This window comes from Pongo pygmaeus, chromosome 5 (genome assembly GCF_028885625.2).
Source record: "Pongo pygmaeus isolate AG05252 chromosome 5, NHGRI_mPonPyg2-v2.0_pri, whole genome shotgun sequence".
In the NCBI taxonomy this organism is placed as follows: Eukaryota; Metazoa; Chordata; class Mammalia; order Primates; family Hominidae; genus Pongo; species Pongo pygmaeus.
This window is the reverse complement of record NC_072378.2, coordinates 45,439,561-45,463,457: the sequence shown is the minus strand read 5'-3', so window position 1 is coordinate 45,463,457 and position 23,897 is coordinate 45,439,561. Positions and strand designations below refer to the sequence as shown.

At 34.2% G+C, this 23,897-nt stretch overlaps 1 protein-coding gene and 1 pseudogene across 11 annotated transcripts in view; one reads left to right on the top strand and one right to left on the bottom strand.

Annotated features, from left to right (window-relative positions):
* SUPT3H (SPT3 homolog, SAGA and STAGA complex component) overlaps positions 1-23,897 on the top strand; it is a 565,741-nt gene that overhangs the window by 274,497 nt on the left and 267,347 nt on the right. For all 11 annotated transcript variants that reach the window (XR_010126711.1, XR_010126708.1, XR_010126712.1 and 8 more), the window contains exon 3: positions 2,466-2,550. Coding sequence is in view for 4 of the 11 variants with exons in the window: in XM_054490206.2 (XP_054346181.1) it covers positions 2,466-2,550 (85 nt within the window). In the remaining 7 variants the exon portion in view is untranslated. The remainder of the gene's footprint in view (positions 1-2,465; positions 2,551-23,897) is intronic.
* On the bottom strand, positions 9,200-14,122 carry LOC129038221 (pre-mRNA-splicing factor RBM22-like; annotated as a pseudogene).

Here is a 23,897-nt window from a genome sequence, read left to right as displayed (position 1 = left end):
GATTTTATAAAGGAGATAACCACATACATATAAGATATATGCACATGCATGCACACATACACACACATATCAAAACAAGGAGGAACTAATGATGACAGTTATAGTCCTTGACTACAGGTGCACGCTGCCATGCCTGGCTAATTTCTTTTGTATTTTAGTAGAAACAGGGTTTCACTGTGTTGCCCAGGCTTGTCTCAAACTCCTGGGCTCATGCAATCCGCCAGCCTCGGCCTCCCAAAGTAGTGCTAGGATTACAGGTACAAGCCACTGTGCCTGGCCTATTTCTTTTTCTTACCTAATTGCTTTGGCTGGAATTTACAGTATTGTGTTGAATAGAAGTGACAAAATTGGACATTGTGTTGATGCTTATCTTAGGGGAAAAGTTTTTAGTGTTTGACCATTAAGTTGGATGGTAGCTGTGAGTTTTTCATATATAGTCTTTATCAGATTGATAACTTTTCTCCATTAACTTTTTAAATGCTATTCTATTTTTCATTTCTATTTCTGTTTAGTACTTTTTCAAAAATGTCTAAGCATTTGGTAAGGTTTTTGTTGTCCTACGTATACTTCTCATTTGTCTTTTAAAAAAACATAAATTACTATAGTTAATAGATACTTATTTATTCAGGAATGTATAGGCTGTAGGTCTGATTCTGCAGTTTGTTGGTCCTGCTCACTCTCATTCTTGATGACTTGATTCCTGGTACACGTAGTGAATTTTGATTTTGAATTTATGGTCCTTGATATGTCATACATGGGAATTCTTTCAGTTATTTGTTTGAAATATGTTCTTCAAGAAATGAGTTGCATTTGTTTCTACAAGGTACCTGTGGGCAATATCAATATAAATCACTTTAAATTAATGCTTGGCCTTTTTTTAAGGCTATATGGGCAGCAGATACTCTAGCACCATGGAGGTGAATTTATAGTTAACAATTCTTAGGGAAGATTTTTTTCCTCTCCCATTCAAAGCTTCGGGTGAGGTAGGCAAAGTACATTCTCTGGAATGGGTATTTTCCTAGTTCACACATTGAGGGTATCACCATCACTTTATGTTAGGTTTCTCAATGTTATATTGGATTCTCAAACTGATTTCCTACCTTTCTTGTGGTCCCCACATTCTTTTCTATACCTTGAATTCTCTACTAGTTCAATATAGACTGTAGGTTACTGTGATTAGGTAGATACCTTCAGAATAAATTTTGAAGGTTCAGTGCTCTATTATAGAACTCTTTTTTCATCTTGTCTGACTTTGGTTTTGTCTTCCCTACTGCTGGTTAAAGCATACTTTAAATATATTATTGTGCATTTTCAAGTGTTCTTTACCAAGAAGGTATTCTTTGCACATCCAGTCTACTTTTAAGAAGAGGAATTCTAAGGCCAGCCTTTTTAATCCATTCTTGAAAATCTGCTTCTATATAATTCCAAGTCATATTCAATGGTATTTACATAAATTTTTCATATCAACTTTCAAAGCTGATTACATCATACACTTTTATACCTTTCTATGTGGCTCTTACTAGCTCTTGTATTGGTAATTGGGATGTGGTTACATGATTTGCTGGTTGCCAGTGTTGTGAAGTAGTTGTTAGTATTTTGCATTTTGAAACAATAAATTCCCTTTAAAAAATACTGTACAAGCTGGGCGCGGTGACTCATGCCTGTAATCCCAGGACTTTGGGAGGCCAAGGTGGGTGGATCACCTGAGGTCAGGAGTTCGAGACCAGCCTGGCTGACATGGTGAAACCCCGTATCTACTAAAAATAAAAAAAATAGCCAGGTGTGGTGGTGCGTGCCTGTAGTCCCAGCTACTCAAGAGGCCGTGGTAGGAGAATTGCTTCAACCCGGGAGGTGGAGGTTGCAGTGAGCCGAGATGGTGCCACTGCACTACAGCCTGGGCAACAGGGTGAGACTGTCTCAAAAAAAAAAAAACAAAAACAAAAAACTGTACGAATCCAGAAATAGCATAGATAACACTGCACTTTTCTTTTGAAGTTGCAACTTGTGTAGGAAAGACTTTATTTTCTTTTTTCTTTTTAAACAGGATCTGACTCTGTTGCCCATGATGGAGTACAGTGGCATGATCTTGGCTCACTGCAACTTCTGCCTCCTGGGCTCAAGCCATCCCCCCACCTCAGCCTCCCAAGTAGCTGGGACTATAGGCACATGCCACTACTTCTGGCTAATTTTTATATTTATTGTAGAGGCGGAGTTTCACCATGTTATGTAGGCTGGTCACGAACTCTTGGGCTCAAGTGATCCTCCCGCTCCGGCCTCCCAAAGTGCTGAGATTAAAGGCGTGAGCCACCACACCTGGCCAAGAAAATTGCACACCCATTCAGACATTTGAGCAAACAATTTATATTCTTCTTACTAAACTGATTCATGTAATAAATAATGTTTCACTTTTTGCCTTTCTTAGTTTTATAGTCCTTAATATTGGTGTGTTTAAAATTATTTTGCAGGTATTCTTTAGGTGATGCTAGAAGACCTCTTCATGAAACAGCAGTTTTGGTAGAAGATGTGGTACACACTCAGTTAATTAATCTGGTAAGAGCATATATAATTTGATTCGGTTTCTCTTCTCTGCATTCTTTTATTAGGATTGTAACCCAACACTTTAAAAACATTTTATTTACAGCTGGAATTCTTTTTTGTTAGCATTATTGAAGTATAATTTATATATAACAAAATTTACTAGTTTAATGCATAATTTGCTGAGCCTCAACAATGGAATATTCTAATATTATAACACAATCATGTTATCGAAAATTTGCATAATCTAAAACAAACCCTTGTTCCCCTGGGCAGTCAGCAGCCATCATCATCACAGCAAAAAGATTACGACTCACTGAAGGCTGAGATGGTTGTTAGCATTTTGTAACAATAAAGTATTTTTAAATTAAGGTATGTACATTATTTTTTAGACATAATGCCATTTGACAATCAATAGACTATAGTATAGTGTAAACATAGCTTTTATATGCACTGAGTAACCTCATAATTTGACTGTACACCTACTCTGTACCCACAAAAATTAAAAGTTAAAAAATTAAAAAAAAATTTGTCCGACTCACTTTATTGCAGTAGTCTATAACTGAACTTACGGTATCTCTGAGGTATTCCTGTACCATATTTAAAGAGGAATTCACTCATGTTGCCTTCTAATCCTTGTATGATTTTATTTTTACATTTAGCTCATTCATGTAGTTGTTGTTTATTCCTGTTATTTTGTGAGATACGGATCTAATTTTATCCTTTTCCAAATGGGAACTCAGTTTTACCATCACCATGTATTTTAAAATTTATCTTTTCCTTAGTGATTTGAAATGCCTTCTTTATAATATACTAAATTTACATATATAGGTATCTGTTTCTCATTGTATATGCTATACTAATGGTTTAGCATATGTATATTCTAGTATGGCATTTATTACAGGTTTTATCGTATGTTTTAATGATTATTAGGGCTAAACTTCCTTGTAGTTTTTCTTTTTTTTCAGTATGTTCCCAGCTATTCATGTATATTTATTGCTTCTCATGAATATTAGTAGCAACTTATCTAGCTAATAAAATTTTTCATTGGTATGTTTATTGAGATTACATGATTTTATAAGTTAAGGAGAACTGCATCTTTAAAATCTTGAATCATTCTATGAGTGGGGATATCTACATTTGTTTGAGACTACTTTTGTGTCTTTCAGTTGTGTTTTAAGATTTTTCTTCTTTTAGCGTCACACATTTCTTGTTAATTTGTTTTTTTAACTATTTCATCTTCTTTGTTGCTATTGCTAATGGATTTTTTCTATAATTATGTAACAGCTGAAAACATTCAAAAGTTTAATGAAATACATAAATCTACAGATTCAAGATGAGCCAACTCCGTTTAGAACAAATTAAAAGAAATCCATGTTCAAACTGCTGAACAATAATAACATAATACAAATCTTAAAGCCTGACAGGTTTATTATCATAGGGGAAGGGTGATTTGAAAGATAGTGGAATTCTTATCAGAAAACAGGCAGGCTAGAATGAAATGGCACAACAGTTTTAAAGTACTGAATGTAGAATATTAGGTTGACTGTTCTTTTTCTCTATCTTTCTATAGCCTTCTCCCCTTCTTTACGTGACCTCCTGTCTTAAAAGGACACCAGATATTTACTCTTTAGTGGTATTGTTATTCATATTAAATCTATGTATGTTACTATTTTTATATTACAATATTATAACTTTTCCTTTAAAGTCAAATGCTTTTAAGGAATGTAGATAAAAAAGGAAGCATATGGCCTATTTTGTATTTACCCACATATCTACCATTTCCCATGCTCATTATTCCTTCTCACAGATTTTAGTTGCCATTTCAGTCTTTTCCTTCATCCTGAAGAAGCCTTGCAACTGTTTTTGTAGTACAGCTGTGCTAATGATGAAGTCTCTTACATTTCTTTCATCTGAACATATCTTTATCTTTATTCTTTAAGTATGTTCTTCCCTACATGGAATTCTATGTTGATAATCTTCCTTTCAGCTCTTTGAATATGTCATTCTAATATTTTCTGACCTACATTAGTTTCTGACAAGTTAACTGTTATTCATTTGTTCCCCTTTTTGTAACATGTAGTTTTTTTCTAGCTGCTTTCAAGATTTTTTCCTTATCTTTGGCTTTAGGTAGTTTGCTATCTCTAGGACTGATTTTTTATATCGTTATTTTCTTGTTGAACACTAGGTATCAATTTTTGGAAGTTTTCAGCCATAAGTTTTACCATTTGACATTGTTTCACAAGACTCTCACGGCCTTTAGTGTTTCTCCAAACTTTTTCTGCCCCTTTTTCTTCTGTTGTTTTGTTTCATCTGACTTTTGTAATTCCTATGGCTTTACCTTTAAGTTTACTGTTTTTTCTGCCATCTCTAATATGCTATTTAGTCAGTGCTAGTGTTTTTTTCAGTGTAGCCCATAGTATTTTCTATTGCAGTATCTGTTAGAAAATGTATCTTAGTGGGTTATAAACCCCTTTTGAATTATGGATACATACTTTTATATTCTATTTTAAATATAGAAGTTGGAACATTATTTGATGACTGCTACACTAGTATAAACAAGAAATAGTATGTGCCTTTACTTATAATGAGAAATCCTCTTATTACAATAGATGCTTAACCTCTCCTTACCCATTTAATATTTGAATGATAGTTTTGATGCCTATTTGTGAGATTCATCCTGTCCAGATTCCACTAAATATTACATTGAATGATATACCTAACTACAGGAAAACCTTGTTTTGTTACCTCTACAATATCCAGGCATATGCCAGAGTGAGTTCTTTAGAGGAAAGGAAGAATTATAGAGAACAGTTATTTTCAAAAAGTCAGTCCTTTTTTACCATGGAATATCATGTAGTCATGACAAATTATATGTGTGTGTTTTGTACTCTTCATTTAAATCTCTTTGTAGTTCTTTATCCATTTACCTATTAAGATCAGTTTTTTCCTGTAATTATTTGAACATCTTTTTCTTTTTTTTTGAGACGGAGTCTCACTCTGTCGTCCAGGTTGGAGTGCAGAGGCATGATCTCGGCTCACTACAACCTCCACCTCCCGGGTTCAAGCGATTTCCTGTCTCAGTCTCTTGAGTAGCTGAGATTACAGGTGTGCCACCACGCCCAGCTAATTTTTTGTATTTTTAGTAGAGACAAGGTTTCACCATATTGGCCAGGCTAGCCTCGAACACCTGACCTCAGGGATCTGCCTGCCGCAGCCTCCCAAAGTGCTGGGATTACAAGTGTAAGCCACCACGCCCGGTCAACATCTTTATAATAGCTTTGTTGAAGTATTTATAGTCTAAATTCAGTAACTGTACCACATTGGAAGCCATTTATATTGACTCTACTTTTTACTTACTAGGTGTCATTCTTTTGGGGTTTTTTTTTTTGCATGTCTAATAATTTTTTTAAAAGTGGATATTTTATATAATACATTATTGTGACTCTTCTGAAGACTTCTTGTTGGTTTTGTTTTAGCTGGCAGGTAACTTGCCTGGACATAAAATGTTTTCTCCCCCATATTGCAGACAAGAGTTCACCTCTCTCCTTAATTCTTATTACTTTCTGCTGCTGTTTTTGGCTTTTCTCCTTTTGTGTCTGTCTGAAACTTGTACGTTTTCCTCTTTTATGTCTCTCTTAAACTTGTACGTTTGAATGCTTGAGAAGAAAGGGAAAAATAATAGGCAAATTGTTTTTTAAGTGTTAATACTCCCTTACTGTAGAATACTGTGTAACCAGTATACATTATATTTGTTAGTTTTTTATAATATTAAATTTTTTGTTGAAATTACATAGAACAAAATGTTTTGTTTTCTTTTTTCAGTTCTTTATGTTTTGTCAAATGTGCAGTCTTATAACCATAACTTAAATTGATTCAGAACAGTTTCCTCGTTCCCCAAAAAATTATCTCGTTCTACCCATTGTCAAACTTTTCTACCCCAACCCTCTGCCACCATGAGGTCCCCATTGTTTGTCAAAGAAGGAGAAGACTTCTCTTTTAATTCTTTTTGTCTATATTTGGTAAGCAGTTCCTGGATTCATACTCCCTTTGAGTTCAATACAGGGGATATGAGTAGAAAATAAAAACAATGAAACTCACTGCCAGGTTTTTTTTTGTTTTTATTATCATTTTTAATAAACACATAATAATTGTACATATTTATGGGGTACAGTGTGTTATTTTGACACATGTATACAATGTGTAATGATCATATCAGGGTATTTAGCATATTCGTTACCTTAAACATTTATGATTTCTTTGTGTTGGGAATATTCAAAATCCACTCCTAGCTATTTGGAAATATACAATAAGTTGTTACTATTATAGTCACTATATAATGCTGTACAACACTAGAACTTATTTCTCCTATCTAGCTGTTTATTTCCGTACAATTCTTTGGCTATACCTTGCTCTCCACTTCTCTTTCCTCACCTCTAGTAACTACTATTCTATTCTCTACTATTATGAGATCAACTTTTTGTGGTGGTGGTGGTTGTTTTGGAGACGGAGTTTCGCTCTTGTTGCCCAGGCTGGAGTGCAATGGCACGATCTCGGCTCATCGCAACCTCCGCCTCCCGGGTTCAAGCGATTCTGCTGCCTCAGCCTCCCAAGTAGCTGGGATTACAGGCATGCGCCACCATGACCAGCTAATTTTGTATTTTTAGTAAAGATGGGGTTTCTCCATGTTGGTCAGGCTGGTCTCAAACTCCCGACCTCAGGTGATTTGTCCGCCTCGGCCTCCCAAAATGCTGGGATTACAGGCGTGAGCCACTGTGCCTGGCCAACTTTTTTACCTTTCATATATCAGTGAGAACGTGTGATATTTATCTTTCTGTGCCTGGCTTATTTCTCTTAACATAATGTCATTTAAGCTCATTTATGTTGCCACAAATGACAGAATTTCCTTCTTTTTTATGGTGAAATAGTATTTCATTGTGAATGTATACCACATTCTTGATATCCATTTATCTGTTGATGGACACTTCAGTTATTTCATGTCTTGGCTATTGTGAGTATTGCTGCAATAAACATGTGAGCACAGATATATCTTTGGCATACTGTTTTCCTTTGTATATGGACCCAGTAGTGGGATTGCTGGATCATATGGTAATTCTATTTTTAGTTTTTTATTGTTTTCCATAATGGTTGTACTAATTTACATTTCAATCAAAAGTGTATAAGATGTTCCCTTTCTCCTCCTCATTGCTAGCATTTGGTATTATTAATTATAACCTTGTTTTTGATAATAACCATTCTAATAAGGGTGAGGTGATTATTTCATTGTGTTTTCATTTGCATTTCCCTGATGATTAGTGACATTTAGAGTTTTTTCATGTACTGTGGGCTATTTGTGTGTCTTTTTTTTTTTTTTTTTTTTTTTTAAGTACAGGGTCTTGCTATGATGCCCAGACTGGTCTCAAACTCCTGGGTGCAAGCCATTTCCCCACTCAGCCTCATGAGTAGCTGGGATTACAGGTGTGTGTCACTGCACCCAACTGTGTCTTTTGAAAGATGTTGATTCAGCTCTTTTGCCTGTTTTTTTAATTGGATTTTTCATTTTATTGCTTTTAAGTTCCTTGGATATTAATCCCTTGTCCAAAGAAATTCAAGCATTTTCTCCCATCTTGCAGGTTGTCTCTTAACTCTTGATTTTGTGTAGAAGATTTTTAGTTTAATATAATTCCATTTGTCTATTTTTGGTTTTGTTGCCTGTACTTTTGAGGTCCATTTCATAAAATATTTTCCCAGAACAATGTCCGAAGTGTTTTCCCCTATGCTTTCTTCTAGTAGCTTAAAGTTTTGGGTCTTAGATTTTAAGTCTTTAATTCATTTTGAGTTGATTTTTTGAGTATGGTGAGAGATAGGGGTCTAGTTTATTTTTCTGCATATAGACATCCAGGTTTTCCAGCACCGTTTATTGAAAAGACTCACCATTCTTGGGAATGTTCTTGTCTTTATTTCTTTGTTCTGATATGTGGGAATCCCTATGTGGCTAAGCCTTTAACTACACAATCTAAAATGATATGATAAATGATAAAATGGCCCTGAGGTGTTCTTTGCACATTGAAGTTAAATTTTTTTAGTTATCCTGAAAACAAAAGTGTAAATGAGGTCAGCATTTTGTTTTTAGATTGCCATTTACTGTTTTGAATGGTTTTCTGCTTTAATAAATTATTAGGTATTTTTTACTTTTTCATGTTTTATTCATTTATTTAGTACACTTATTTATTGACACTGGTATAGCTCTGGTTATAGTGATACAAAGATGAATAAGAGTTTACAGTTTTGTCAGGTACATAAACACATAGAAGCTAATTTTAAAACATTATGGTAAGTGATAATGCTGATATCCAGAGTGAGATGAGGGTTTTAAGAAGAGATAACTATCCTGGGCTGGAATTCTTCATGTATTTCTATATTCATGTCTCTGATAAAAGATAAATCTTTCATAGGATTCAACATGTATTTACTGAGTTGAATTGAGGAAAGTAAGCATCGGAATAGAGGTTATAAACTTGGCCCAAAATGTGACATAGAAACATGTTTTATTCCATTTGCAGTATGATTTTTTTTTTAAGGAAAACTCATTTATTCCAAGATTCAATGATACGGATTTTTAAGTGTTCTTTCTTCCATAGAGCCCCAGAGTGTTGATAGTGTGCTAGAGTTTCCTATGATTTCTGGCATGAGCTCCCATCCTCTGAGGGTCATGAGAAAGATAGTGGATTAATCCTGGAGTCGTCATGAAAGGAAGGGGTGGTCCCATTGAGGTGAATATGTGTGGCCTAAATCCTGGGGTTGGGGGTGTGGAAAACTAGGGGCTGGTGGCTGGGCAATGTTCACCACAGCTGGAGGACCATGTTGGGGCGGTCGAAGTAGCATGCATCTTCTGCTGCTGTAGGAGGAGGAAGAGCTCATGGCAGTGCTGGAATAGGCTGTAGCTGGATCCCAGAGTCTGTGATCTGTTCTTCTCTTTTTCTTTTCCTCTGGATGCTTGGGATCTTCCCCATTTTATGTTGAGTCTACAGCCATTGACAATCAACTTATCAAAGGACTTCTCAGCAGCCACTTCTGCAGCCTGCCCTGTGGAAACCTGGATGAAAGCACACTGCTCTCTCTGAACAACAGTAATCATCTGCATCTCTCCAAACTGGTAGTGATGATGTCTTAGATCTGTCTCAGAAATGGTATTACCCAGACTACCAACATATAGGGAGGATAACCTTGTCCTCTGATGGGTCCAGATGGAGCATGATTGAAGCCCACTTTAGATGCTTATCTGTTTCTGGATCATTGATTCCATAATATTCTGATTGGCAAGGGAATCATCTGGATCTGTAGGCTTCTCATGTCTGCATGGACGTTCCTCTCCTCTCTTATACTCTCCTTTCACCCAGGAGGAGCAAACATGGGGCTTACTCCTTTGGTAGGAGGGTGTGGTCCAAGCTGGACTGAGTAGCGTGTCTCTGGTCAGTGTGGCTTTTTCCCCAGCAGGCAAACTGGCCGTGTTCCATCAGAGCTAAAAATCCCTGTCTCTCATATTCTACATGTAGTACTCTTTTTTTGACATCTGACTTTGGCAGGTCACCTTCAGAAGACAGTTCTGCATTATTAACCTGGATGGGCAGACCGTGCTTTAGGTCTTAAGATTTAGGCCTAACAGACATGCTTCAATTTACTGCAGGGTTGGCACACTTCTGTCTTCTTGAAATGCATGTGGACCCCAGGGCACAAGCAAAACATTGAATGGCCTGGCACAAATTTTGCGTTCCTTCCTGCTTTTTTCTTTGGCTATTTAATATATATAGATTTCTGCAAGACATTCCTGGCACAGAACAGGAAAGTCCGCCCCCTCCCAGTTCTGCGTGTTGTAAGCTTGGGAACCCAGAGCTCACCATCTTTAGAGCATCTGGAGGCAGTGGTAGCTGTTGAGGTGGGAGAGAGGACCGCCACAATCCTATCAGACCCAGCCCCAAATTTCATGATTTTTCTGCAAGAATACTGAAATGGATGACCTTGCAGTCCAATTTTTTCATAAGTGTCTTTATCCAGTATGAAATTAATTTCCCTGTTAATGACAAGTCTTTCTAAGAAGGGAGTGAGTTTGGAGAGAAGAAGATACAAGGGCAGACTTTCAGTTTATAAAAACCCGTATGTCTTTTTGCACAGTATATGTATTTTTATCATTAGAGATAGAAGAAACATGAGTGTTGTTACTGTTTTGTAGAAGGACAGCAGTATTATCTTCATCAGTATTTGTATTTGCATAGCAGGAACCTTTGGGGACCCATTGTAGCTAGAGTCACCTGTAATTGTGACAGTGGATCTCTTTGAGATGTCAGTGGCATGACTTTGTGTGGCTACAGTTGAATTTCTCACAAATCAGCAAGTGGCTGGAAGCCTCTCACAGCCTGCATAGGACTGCCTTGTGCCGGCCCATCTTAAGCTAGGTGGGCTGCCCTCTTTCCTTATCACATCTCTTTCCTCTGCCTTTGCTTCTGTGGCAGCTCAAGAAATTGTGAGTCATCATCAATTCTCCTTCAGGGCATGGACTTCTCTCTCTAGAGTTTCTGGGAAGCCAGAAAACTCACAGCTGGGCTTGACACTTGTGTCCTGTAGCAAACTTCCTGACTAAAGCAGTGGCTTTCAAATTAGCATCGTCCATGAAACACCAGTATTCAAAAGAATATTCAGGGACACCTCATATTTGAGGAAGAGAAGAAGATGGGGCTCTGAGATCCCTACCCCAAATTCAACCAGAACAGTTCCTTTTTGATCATTTGTGTATTGTAGATTTCTGTCAGTCAAAAATTTTTGAAGTCCATCTTTTATCAGTGTTATCTTTTCATCATTTCACTATGTATAGGATAACAAGTTCCACAAGATTGCTGCCTGATATATATTATACTACACTCCCTTTGTCCTACAGCATTTTTTCAGTATCAGTTATGTCAGTCCTTTCAGCTCCTCAAAATTTTATTTTGGGACTATGGACTATTTCTAGCTATTATCTCCTGATAGATATATATCAAGATTGAATATAGCACCTCGAAGTAGGTGAAGCTGTGTTTTTGACAAGGCTTATTATGATATACTTTGATTCTTTAAAAAAAAAACCTCCCTTAGTCAATACAAATTTTTATTGAATATCAACTGTTGATATTTTGTTGAATATCAACTACCAATGATGATGGACATTTTTTAGATTATTTTGGCAGTAGGTACATATTGTTTCATTTGGGGAATACTACCGTAAGACTGGCAGTAAACTACATTTAGAAGTTTTTACTTGAATCATTTTTTTTTTGTCTCCTCTTTCTTTGACCTGTTGTTGCCATGTGGAATCTATATCCTCTCATCTAACGCGTAATTCTTATCCAGTGCTTCACTTGGGCCTGTGCTTCATTTTAAGTAATTTCACCTTCTTCCACTCTTTTCCACTTGTTAGGTTGTGGATAGCTTAGGCCTGAGTTGACTGTTCTTCCCTGAAGTTTATATACATGTAGATTATATAGTATGTTAAATAATGAAAATATATCATCTAAAATCTATATAAAGCTTTCAATTTTACTATTTCAAGAACAGATTAGAACAATAAAGTCATAGAATTTTAAAGTTGAATTACACTTGAGAAATTATTTAAACCAACTCTTATATAAGTTTGAACCAAATGAAATTGACATTTTACAGGCTATAAATGATTGAATATTGGTGATTTTATATGATTCAATGCAATATAAATTAGAAATTGTCACTAGAGAAAGATTTCAAACTCTTAGTTTCCTTATTTTGTTATGTTGCAATGTTAATATTTACTTTTTACTGTAGATATAAAGCATCATAAAGATTATATATAAATGAAGGATTTAATGAAATTCCTGGAACGTAGTGTCCCTTCTCTAGGTTACTAGTAACAGTAGTAATAGTTGCTATTGTTATTAATAATGGGGCTATTTAATGGCATGATTGAGATGAAAAATGGATTAGAAAATTTCCAAGAATTTCACATTTAGCAGAGAGATGCAAACTTTTTCATATCTTAAGCTTCCTTATTCCTCACTTACCAGGTTGAGTTAAATCACATTTGAAGTAAGTAGAGATTTGTGCCAACTGCAAATTATGTTTGAGTTGCTGTTATGGTGCTGTCAATATCTCTTTCAAGTTCAAAAAGTAATGATTTCAGATGGCTATATAGCTGCTTTCATTTCTCTGTTCATTCAAAGTTAAATATCAAAAGATTCACTAAATTTTATGCATAGAATCTAATTACCATTCCATTTAAAAATCATATTAGATTTTCACTATATGAATCTACCAGTCAGTAGTAAGCTGTTCAGTTGGTTACACTGGTTTTCACATCAGAACCAATTTCTCATGTTTAGCTAATTCTCCTTAAGTATGAAAAGTAATAACAAATTTATATGTGTGAAGAGTTATGGCTTAATCTCCCATCTGGATTAAAATGCACTGAATTCACCCCTCCCTCCTGTAATGCTTTTTAATTTCCCTTGTAGATGCAGTTCATGCAAAGCTCTGTTCTGTCCTCATCACCAGTTCTGTGAGGCTGTCACTTATGCCACCTCAGTAATGTTTTATGGGTATGTTTTAAAATAGTAATAAAGTTTCCTATGTAGAACTTCAATTATAAGGGTTATCAAAATAGGACAAACTAATATAATTTGTGATTGCATAAAATAAAGGAAGCAGAGGTACCATGGGGACCTAATGAATCATAGGATGGAAACAGTCTTCTTGCTAACTAAACATTCATACTTTGTACTAAGCCAGAGCGTGTATATGTAGTTCAGCAAACTGGAACACACTCTGTGTTTACATGAATGGAATATGAAGTAGTCCACAAATACCATCCGGGAAAAAATTCTCGGCCTTTCTGTCTGTTACTGTGGAGTAAATTAAGCACATGTTTAGAATAAACAGGCTAAAAACACATCTGCTTTGGGGAAAACATGCACGTATGGTCACATATGCGTACAGAGTGGTTCAAAATAGAATATTTTGTGTTGGTAAAATCTGATTACTTTTCTTCATTTTTACTTCTTATGAATAAGTATTATGGAAAATTTCCTGATTATTTCTGTATAGCACCACTTGTTTGTAATTGATCGCTCCTAATATCTTCTACTTAAATTTGTCTTATTTTCTCTCATATATTACTACCTAATGCATCAATAAATACAATTGTCTTTTTAAAAAAATAATAAGTAACTATTGACTGATACTTAGTTTTTAAAATGGGCATATTCTGAGTAGAATGCCTCTTATGCTACATTCTCCCCACCAATTGCCATGGATAGTTTGCTAAAGGCATGACACAGAGGATCAACTGGGAAGGAATTCCCAGTCCTTTCTCCCACTCTTAACATATTTTTTTCCTGCTGTAGTATATCCTACTAACCAATTCATTTTGAAAAGCAGTCTTTACTTCAGTGTCACAGAATTTCAGAGTATAAATTGTTTTTCACGTCCAGTAAATTACAAGTATTGTCTCATGTTACTTGGTTTTCTTAGCATAGATATAAAATAGCATCTTCTCACCTTTCCATTTGTGTTTCTTTTCTTGCATCAGGCTTTTCTCCTTAAAGGTTCTTCCTTTTTTTCTCCGCTGGTCTGCTAGACTCCTGTCCCCTGACTTAAGCTAAGTTCTAGCTACTTGTATCCTGTGCCATGCTTGGATTTTTAATCTGTGCTGAACGTTTTAGTTCAGGCTAAAATTTCTCATAAATGCTTAGGTTCCAAGTGTTTTAGATTTACCAGAGAGATGCAAACTTTTTATAAAACTCACTCTCCAGATTGAATTGCATGTCTTAATAGAGATAGGCAGAGATTTGTGCCATCTTGAAATTGTGTGACTGAGTCTATATTATGCTTTTGATAATATCCAATTTTAAATGAAGTTCAAAAACTGTCATGATTTCTGATGGCTATGTGGCTGCTTTCACTACTCTATTAAATATGTGTAGAATATAATTTGTTTTATGCACAGAATATAATTATCTAACCTTCCATTTGAAAATCATATTAGGTTTTTTTCTATGTGAATCTGCCTGACAACTAGTAAGCCATTCAGTCTGTTGAACTATGCTTTCATATGTGAATCTATTCTCTGGATTATTTTTGAGATTATTCATAATCTTGAATTATAAAAAGTAATGAAGAATAAACATATCTGTGAAGAGTAACTGTTCAGTCTCCCATCTTGATTAGCATGCATCAAGTTCTCTCTCTCCCTCTTTCTTTGTTCTTACTTTTTGTGCTTTTTAATTTGGCAGATGTTTTCCAAGTATTCTATTCTCATTTATCAGTTTTTCTTTTCTCCTCTGTATCTGAACTAAGAGATTGTTTAAAACTTCCTCTTTCCAGTTCCTTTCCCAAGATCTTTGAATGTCTTTTCTTTATCCATAACTCTACATCTTCTTTCCCCATTGCTGCCATTACTCTTGATTAGTGTTAAGTTTCTGCAGAAAAGAAGAAAATAACAGTTAGTAAATATCTACTATGTGTGAGGCCGTCTTCTAAAGAGTTTGCTTATATTATTTTATTGTATATATAGGCCATTTTCCAGGTTTTAAATAAAAACATTTCTGTATAGCTTTTTAACTTATGAAATTTTAACCTAGCTTGACTTTATCCTATTTTTTATAAAAATATAATTAGCAACTTTTATTTATTTCTCAGATCTCAGTATTGTATATTTTTCTACACTTGAAGAACATACCTTTATTTTGTAAAATATGTATTTTTATCCCTTTAGATTCTGATATGAACTCTTCACATCCATTGTGATGTTTTATTAGGGGTGTTATTTTACTACATTGTGTTAGATGTTTTATTAGGGGTGTTATTTTACTACATTGTATTAGGGAACCGATTATTTATGCTGATAATTTCAATTCTAGTCTTTCTCACATCTCTGGGTGAATTTATAAATCACATTCTTAGTTTCCCAAGCATATATTAACTGTCCTTAGAGACTTCTCTAGTAAGTTGTTATGAAACTCTAAGTATATAGGTAATCTGAAATTCAAAAAGTATTTATATTTGAAGCACTAGAATAAAATTGACTTCAGTTTTTTTTTTTTGAGACAAAGTCTCACTGTTGTTCCCCAGGCTGGAGTGCAATGGTGCAATCTCAGCTCACTGGAACCTCCACCTCACAGGTTCAAGTAATTCTCCTGCCTTGGTCCCCCAAGTAGCTGGGATTACAGGTGCCTGCCACCACGCCCGGCTAGTTTTTGTATTTTTAGTAGAGGCAGGGTTTCACCATGTTGGCCAGGCTGGTCTAGAACTCCTAACCTCAGGTGATCCACCCGCCTCGGCCTCCCAAATGCTGGGATTACAGGCGTGAGCCACCGTACCCAGCCGACTTCAAATTTTTAAATCAAGTGGAAAGAGAAAGTCTATTAAATAAATGCGTCAATTAGAAAAGGCTTAAGAAAACATCTTCAGGATAGAACTTTGAAAATGATGTTTATCAGTAAAATTTTTACTGACTTTGCACTTCTAATTCAACTAATAATATGGCATTAAGTAATAAACATCAGCATAAATACTGTAAAAATCATGCTCAGTACCCAGAATGCATTTAATCTAAGAGTTTCTTTATGTGTTTTTTGGGTTTTTTTGCAGTAGAGTAGGAGGAAAATGGAATGGAAAGGGCCAAGGCAATTAATAAGGCAGATGCTGATAAGAAACAGCAAGAAGTTGTGACAGTGTAGAGCCAAGATAAAATAATTGCTAAAAACACAAATCCACACAATTATAGGTTATGTAGTTGGTTTATAAGTAAAATATATAATGTAAAGTATGTTCTAGAAAATATATATTAAAATATCAAAAGTCTCCTAACTTTTTGGTTTCAGAGAACATCACTCTGTTGTATTTAGCCCAGTATGCTTATTGATATTTGTAACCATACAAAATATAAAATTTATATTTTATTTATGTAAAATGACCAAAAACTTTATATGACCAAAAACTTTTTCTCCCCAAAACTGTATATAAAGATTCCATAATTTAGCAAATATCCTTAAGGAATTAAGGGAAAAATGTTTTTAAAACTTTCTATGTTTCTATCTATAGTTTGACAGAGTGGCATCACTTATAAGAAACATTTCATTAAATACTTCCAGTAAACCTAGAGAGTTAGAAGATACTCTCTTCACTTTATAGGTTTAGAAACTGAAGAACAGAAAGATTAAGCAACTTGCCCACAGTCACACAGCTTATAAGTAGTAGATAGGGAATTCAAACCATTTCTTCTCTAGAGACTTTGGGGATTCCTTAGTATAGAAAATATGCTGTTTTTTTTAATGGGTACTTATCAGACTGAATTTACTATATGTCTGTAAGGTCCCTTCTAATTCTGAGTATTCTGTGGCTCTCTGCAGTAAAAAGAATACTGTTTTCAGAGTAGTATTTACATTTTGCAAATAGTTAGTGAGGAGTGGTTGAAAAAGAAGTAACTGAAAAAGAGAAGTGCCAGGAAAGGTAAGCACAATCTTCTTTTGGTGTGGAAAATACAAATTCAGTTTCATGTCTGTGATAAATATTTATCATATTTGAAGTTTGGAAAGAGAAAGTATAGCATTCTTTAACATGAGAAATGGTTTTAATAGCCAACAAAACATAATGTAGGCATAAGTTATAATTTCATAACATTAAAATAGAAATCATTTGATAGACCACTGGACAAACGTAATTCAATATATAAGAAGGAATTTAAACATACTTGAAAAGGATATTTAAAATATTGTGAACTTTTCCAGAAATCAACCATATTATTGCTTGCTTTGGTAATAAGCTTTAAGAAGAAAAGTTTTAGTAGAATCTTTTTCCTTGAGCACTGAAGTTTCTCTTTGTAGACTGTTTTTATTAAGAAGATCACTAGACTTGATGTAAGATTTGATGATAATACAAGAAGTAAAATAACTGTATTCCTAATAAAATGTTTATGGTTCACATATAGTTAAAAGAATAATAATTTTTTCACTAGTTAACTTTTACTCCCATCATAAAAGTCTCAGCTTTATCCTTTTCAATTATTTTGTCTATGGCAGGCTTTAAAAATCAAATATTGCCTTTTTTTCTAAATATGCAAGCATTTGATTTCACTGATAAGAATAAGGTTTCAATGAGTGCATTATATTTAGTAGAAACTCAATATTTTTTAATTCGTTTTTTCACTAAAAGCAAAAGTATTAACTCTTTTTCTAAATAACTTCGGTATTTTCTATCATGGTGGATAAAAAAGTCCCTGCATTTTCATAAAAATCAGAGATCAGGTGGTGATATTTTCAAATGTCTCTTTTGTGAGAATAAAGAAAATACTGGAATTCAGTTTCCCATTTCTAACATATCTAATTGATTTGTTCTCTTTTTATGCTAGTCAGGAAATGAAAGTTTTTTATAAGACAAGAAGGAAGTTATTTATCTATGTCAGTATTAAAGACCTAATGGCTGTTCTCCAAAAGAGAGAATGGTAATTAATAAATTATCCTTTTATTTACACTGAGTTTCAAAACCAATTGCTTCTTTGTTTTCAGTAAGTATAATATTTTTGTGTGAACAATAAGCTACATAGTAATGATTAATAGCTAACCCTGTTTGGATTTGAGAATGGATGTGAATGATGTTGTCAGGAATGGAATGCCTATTTTAAAATGTCAGCGATATTGCAGAGCTTTTGCATTTTATGCCAAGAACCAAATTCAGCTATTGGTTGATACGATATCACCTCTGATCAAGCCATATGGGTTTCCAGTTGTAGTATGAGCAATGTTTCTTAATTGCATAATGGAGAAAGGTGATGAAAAAGACACTTGGGACCAGATTTTCAAGGTCATTGAATTTCAAACTGAGTAATTTGTATGTAACTCTGTAGACAGCTGGGGACAATTAAAAATTTTAGAGAGTGGCGTAGTAAGTGAAGTGGGTAGAATAACCTGGCTATTTTATATCGAACTGTGAAAGACTCAAGATGCTGCTTCTGGAGAGGTCAGTTATAAGGAGGATATTGCAGTATTTAGGCAAAAGATGTTGCTAGCTCTAAGTTGCACGTTACAGATTCTGAACTAACACATCCTAGTTTGAAAAAAAAATGTAGAGCTGCAATATGCAAGATTTCATGGGTTCAGGAATTCAGGGCCAGAAAGGTTCAATAAAAGATAAGGGAGAGCAAGTCAGAGATTATTTCCTAAGCAATTGGGAGAATGACAGATTTGTGAATTGAAATAGGTCAGAAAGCACAGATTTGGGGGAGAAATGATGGTTTTAGACATGAATTTGAAGCTCTGATGAGAGACGCAGAAGAAGAAGGGTTTTAGAATAAGGTGAATGGCATTTCAGGAAGATACTGTGTTTGCCTACAAAGAGGCCTGGTCACAAGTGAAATGGGTGACACCACCCGAGAGGATACCCAGGAATCCTGGGAAGAGAAGAATTGAGTCCTGATTGTAAAAGGGAAGAACATCATTGAAATAAGAAATGTAACATATAGATTGAAATTTAATTTTATTAGAATGATACAAAACTGCTGTTTTTGGAATTCTTATAATGCTTTGAAATGAATGGGATGTTTTTAAAAACCTATATATTTTTACTTTTGTTTTAAGGTGGACTAAAGGAAAATGTTATAGGCTACTCTTGGCAAGCATTTTGCCATAAAATTTTCTGATATGGATAAACAAAAAGCCAAATTGTGTATACTTGCTACTGTATTTTCCATTCATATGATATTTTGAAGTCCATATCTCAATGTACTGAATGCTACTTTCCTTCAGATGAATACATCTTATTCTGGTAAAGAAAGATATCAAATTTACAAAGTTAGTGTAATTGTTATATATTCTTTTGTTTTAGCTTCAACTACTTATGCTTACTACCTGTAAACAATAGTTCAGTATGGGTATAAATTAAATTCCGTATCACAGAGAATAAATGAATTTAAAATCATATAACAATCAAATCTACCATGACAGCTGTCAGTATTGATCTGAGTGAGAAACTGATAGAAATACTGAGTTGTTAGTACATTTATATGTACTAACTTGGTATATTCTCATTTGGTAATCACTGTTCTAGATGTGACTCCCCTGATCCCTGATTACTTTTGCAAAACCCACAGGGTTTGTGAGCCATGAGTTGGTAAATGCTTGTAGACTGGAATGTTTTTGGAGACAAACATTGCTGGATTTGAATCTTGGCTTCATAACTTGCCAGTTATACAGTCTTGAGCATATTCCTTAATCCAAGTCCTCATTTAGTCATCTCTTGGAATTTACCTACATCATAGGCATTATATAAGATAATGTATGTAAATGACCTAACACTGGTCCACATTATTTGCCAATGGGAACAGGATTAATGGCAGCCAAAAAATTTTTTGACATTTGGAGTAACAGAGTGTCAAAGGCAAAGACACTAAGAGACAGAAAGAGAGCTTGAAGATTCGTAGCATGCAGTATTTCTGAGGCCACTCTTCTGCTTTAGCGTGTCATGCCGTATACAGTTTTGTCACTATTTCTGCTACCTCTACTTTTTATTGCCAATATTCTTAGATACCTTAACGTTCTTAAAAACCAGTTTAGATGATTTATTATACATGAGTTTCCTTGTTCCTCCCTTGTCAGTTCCCGTCTGATTTTATGTCCCTGAGAAGAAACCTGCAGACACAGAATGATCTAAATTTAATTCATTTCAATCCTGGAGACTTAGGAAGCTTTTCCATTAATTTTATGCCTTCTCGTTTTATCTCTATAATTGGAATAGAACTTAACTATCATTGAAGTAAGAAACAGCATTGACTAAAAGCACTTATTTTTATCCAGCAAATCCTTGAATATTCTCCTAAATGATCTTTGCGTCCTAAGATATTGTATTTTAGTGGCGACTTCTATGTTTAGTTTTGTTCCTTTTTCAAACTTGATGGTTTTCAGGATATTGTATGAAGAAGTTTCCCAACATTCTTGACAAATACATGATTTCATAAGTACATAGTAATGTGGAGTTTGAGGGAGGTGAAACAGAGAAATGGATAAATAGGTAGATGAAACAGAGAGCTCAAGCCCCCAAACTTGACCAGTGTGCTAAAATGAGTATAGATTTCTTAAATTATTATTAGATGTAAATTAAGTAATACTATGAATGTGTTTGTAAATTGTTTGTAAAGTGCCTCTTCATAAAACTAGGGGTACTGTTTTGATGTTGACATTTCCTTTTATTATTATTGCTAATAATAATCTTTTTAAAACTTGTGTTTTAAAAGCATTTACTCTCAAAAGTCTATAGAGAAAACTCTTTATCTGAAATATTGGTAAAGTCATTAGATGATATTTTTTAGTATAAATGTTAGCATTTATACTTCAGAAAAATTCTAGGTACTAAAATTTTAAGAGAAGCAATTGTACTTCTCAAGTTCGTGTGCCTTTTTCTTGTGAATTGACCCTTTAAACATCTGAACTTTTAATAACTTGAAATTTATGTGGGAAACTTCTGTTTAGGGAAAAGCTTTAAATTCAGTATCATTTATTAATCATCCAGCATTATTATTTTGAAAAATAACCAACGAAAATAATGCAGTATAGTAGTTCTACACTTTAACACTTCAAAATATGTATTCCTAAAAGTAGAATTTTCTTCAAAATATATATTCTTAAAAGTAAAAATTTGCTATGCTTTATGTAGCCAAAGTTACAAAAGACTTGTAACTTCTAATAATTAGCTTAATCTGATTTTAAACTCTTGATGGTTTTGGAACAGGAATTTTTGTTTGAAAGAAAGATTGGCTTGTTAACCGAATTATGTAATTATAAGTAAATGTGGTCACAGCTGCTTTTGATTTTATTGTTATACACCTGATTGGAAACAACAGGTTTTTAAAAATATTTTTCCGTTTCTTACACTGACACCTAGTGTTCACTATTACTGATATCTTAAATATTAAATTTTATTTATTAATAATTATGGAAATAGATTTACATTCAACATATTTTAGCCGTGTACCTATTCACAGATAAATAACTCTCATTTTCAATACCAGTGATGCACAGTTTTTCTGGTTACTCATGTGACATCATTATGAACCAATTGCTGAGGCCATTTTGAATGCAGCAAAACTCTAAGAAGCCTAGAGTTTTAAAGATGGAAGAATTGCTGGGGGGAGTTTTTAAAACCAAGATTCTTAAAATCCCAGTGCTTTGTTATGTACATAAGTACTTCAAGCCATGTGTCCAAGTGGCTGATTTAGTTTATGAATGCTTAGTCTCTGTGTCATAGAACAAAATCATATTTAGTCATGCAAGCATTAAATTTAAAATTCTTGGTTGACCAGGCGTGGAGCATGATGGAGTTATTTCTAATTTTCGAAAAGGGAGACTTGGTGATATTATATGTTTACCATTTCCTATGAGTTCCTAAGGATGATTTTAATCTCCCAGTTTTCCTAGTAATCAAGTTTAAAGTTGTAGATTAATATCCGATTTTTACACAATTAGGTGAAACCGTATATATAATTCGGAGAAAATTTATTTGTGCAGTAAGCATTTGGTACGTCAGAAATATAGTTGGCCAATACAGATAATGAAATTTGTTCATTTTATTTTTTGTATCTCTCATTAAAATGGGGAATGATATTATTAATAGGATGAAAATTTTTAGCTAAGATTGAGCATTTAATTTATGCTTAACTTTACAAAGTCAGTGACAGAAACTGAGTTTCAAGTAATTTCTAATAGAACTCCTGCAACCTTCAGTGTTTGACTTTCCAAATGTAATTTTCAGAGAAGTATGTTTCTCATACCTAAAGATCAAACATTTTAAATATAGGAGGATCATAATTGAGTTGTTTTAAATAATAGTTATGATGCTTTTAATATACTTGTGTTTTTTATTTCTACCTAATAAGCTGTTGTTTTATAATTCATATAATACCTTTTCCCCAGACAAGCAAAAATTATCATTCTTCTTTTGATCCATTCATCAACTATTTATTAATCATCCAGTATTCGATTGAATCTCATTCAAGAGATAAAGTGCCAAATGAAGTTGTCATTCATGTTGTCTTAATTAACAGAAAAGATAAGTATATAGAAATGTGGAAAACATATACAAGCAAGAGATAAGTAGAAAGGAATTTTGATTACAATGTTAAATACTTTCTGCTACATTTCTCATATAATCAGGTTTTTGGGTGGATTTCCATAATTTCTGAATATTTTTTTCCAGAATCATCAAATTCATTCTAGAATTAACCAAGTTCTTAGAAATGAGGTACTAAATATGTTCAGTTATATCTCTAGAACAGGTGACACAAAAGGTCTGAAAAGAACTTTGTCAGATGTAAAAAAGGAGAAACAAAACAGGTAGTATGGAGTATGTAGTTTTTCCTTGGCTTTAAATGGGTTGAAACTTATCATTTGAGAATGTCACACACATTTATGTTGAATAAAAATTCCAGCAATAGCAAAAATGTATGTAAATACTTTGTTTCTGGGTGCATAGAGATGCTTCAGAATATTTAATTAAATATTTAAATCTGTGTTGGGAGACAGGACAGAAAAAATTTCAAATCACATTTTTCTCCTGTAACTTAGTGCAAATGTATAGATGTTTGCACTTTCTTTTTTACATTTTTATTTATTTTTAATTAATTTTTTTTAAATTTCAACTTTTATTTCAGATTAAGGGATTTGTGTGCTGGTTTGTTACATGGGTATATTGAGTGACACTGAGGTTTGGGATATGAAGGATCCCATCGCCCAGGGAGTGAGCATAGGACCCAACAGGTAGTTTTAAACCCTTGGCCCCCTCCCTCCCTCTCACCTCCTATAGTTCCCCGTGTCTGTTGTTCCCATCTTTACATCATTTGTACCCAGTGTTTAGCTCCCACTAACAGGTGAAAACATGCAGTATTTGGCTTTCTGTTCCTGCATTAACTCACTTAGGATAATGGCCTCCAGCTATATCCATGTTTCTGCAAAGGACATGATTTCATTCTTTTTTATGGCTGCATAGGATTTCGTGGTGTGTATGTAACACACTTGCTTTATCCAATATACTGTTGATGGACACCTAGATTGATTCCATGTCTTTGCTATTGTGAATAGGGCTGTGATGAACATGAGTGCCTGTGTGGTTTTGGTTGAATGATTTATTTTCCTTTGAGTGTATACACATTAATAGGATCCTGGGTCAGATGGTACTTCTGTTTTAAGTTCTTTGTGAAATCTTCAAACTGCTTTCCACAGTGGTTGAACTACTTTACATTCCTACCAGCAGTGTATGAAAGTTTCTTTTTCTTTGCAGCCTCGCCAACATGTTATTTTGATTGGTATGAGGTGGTA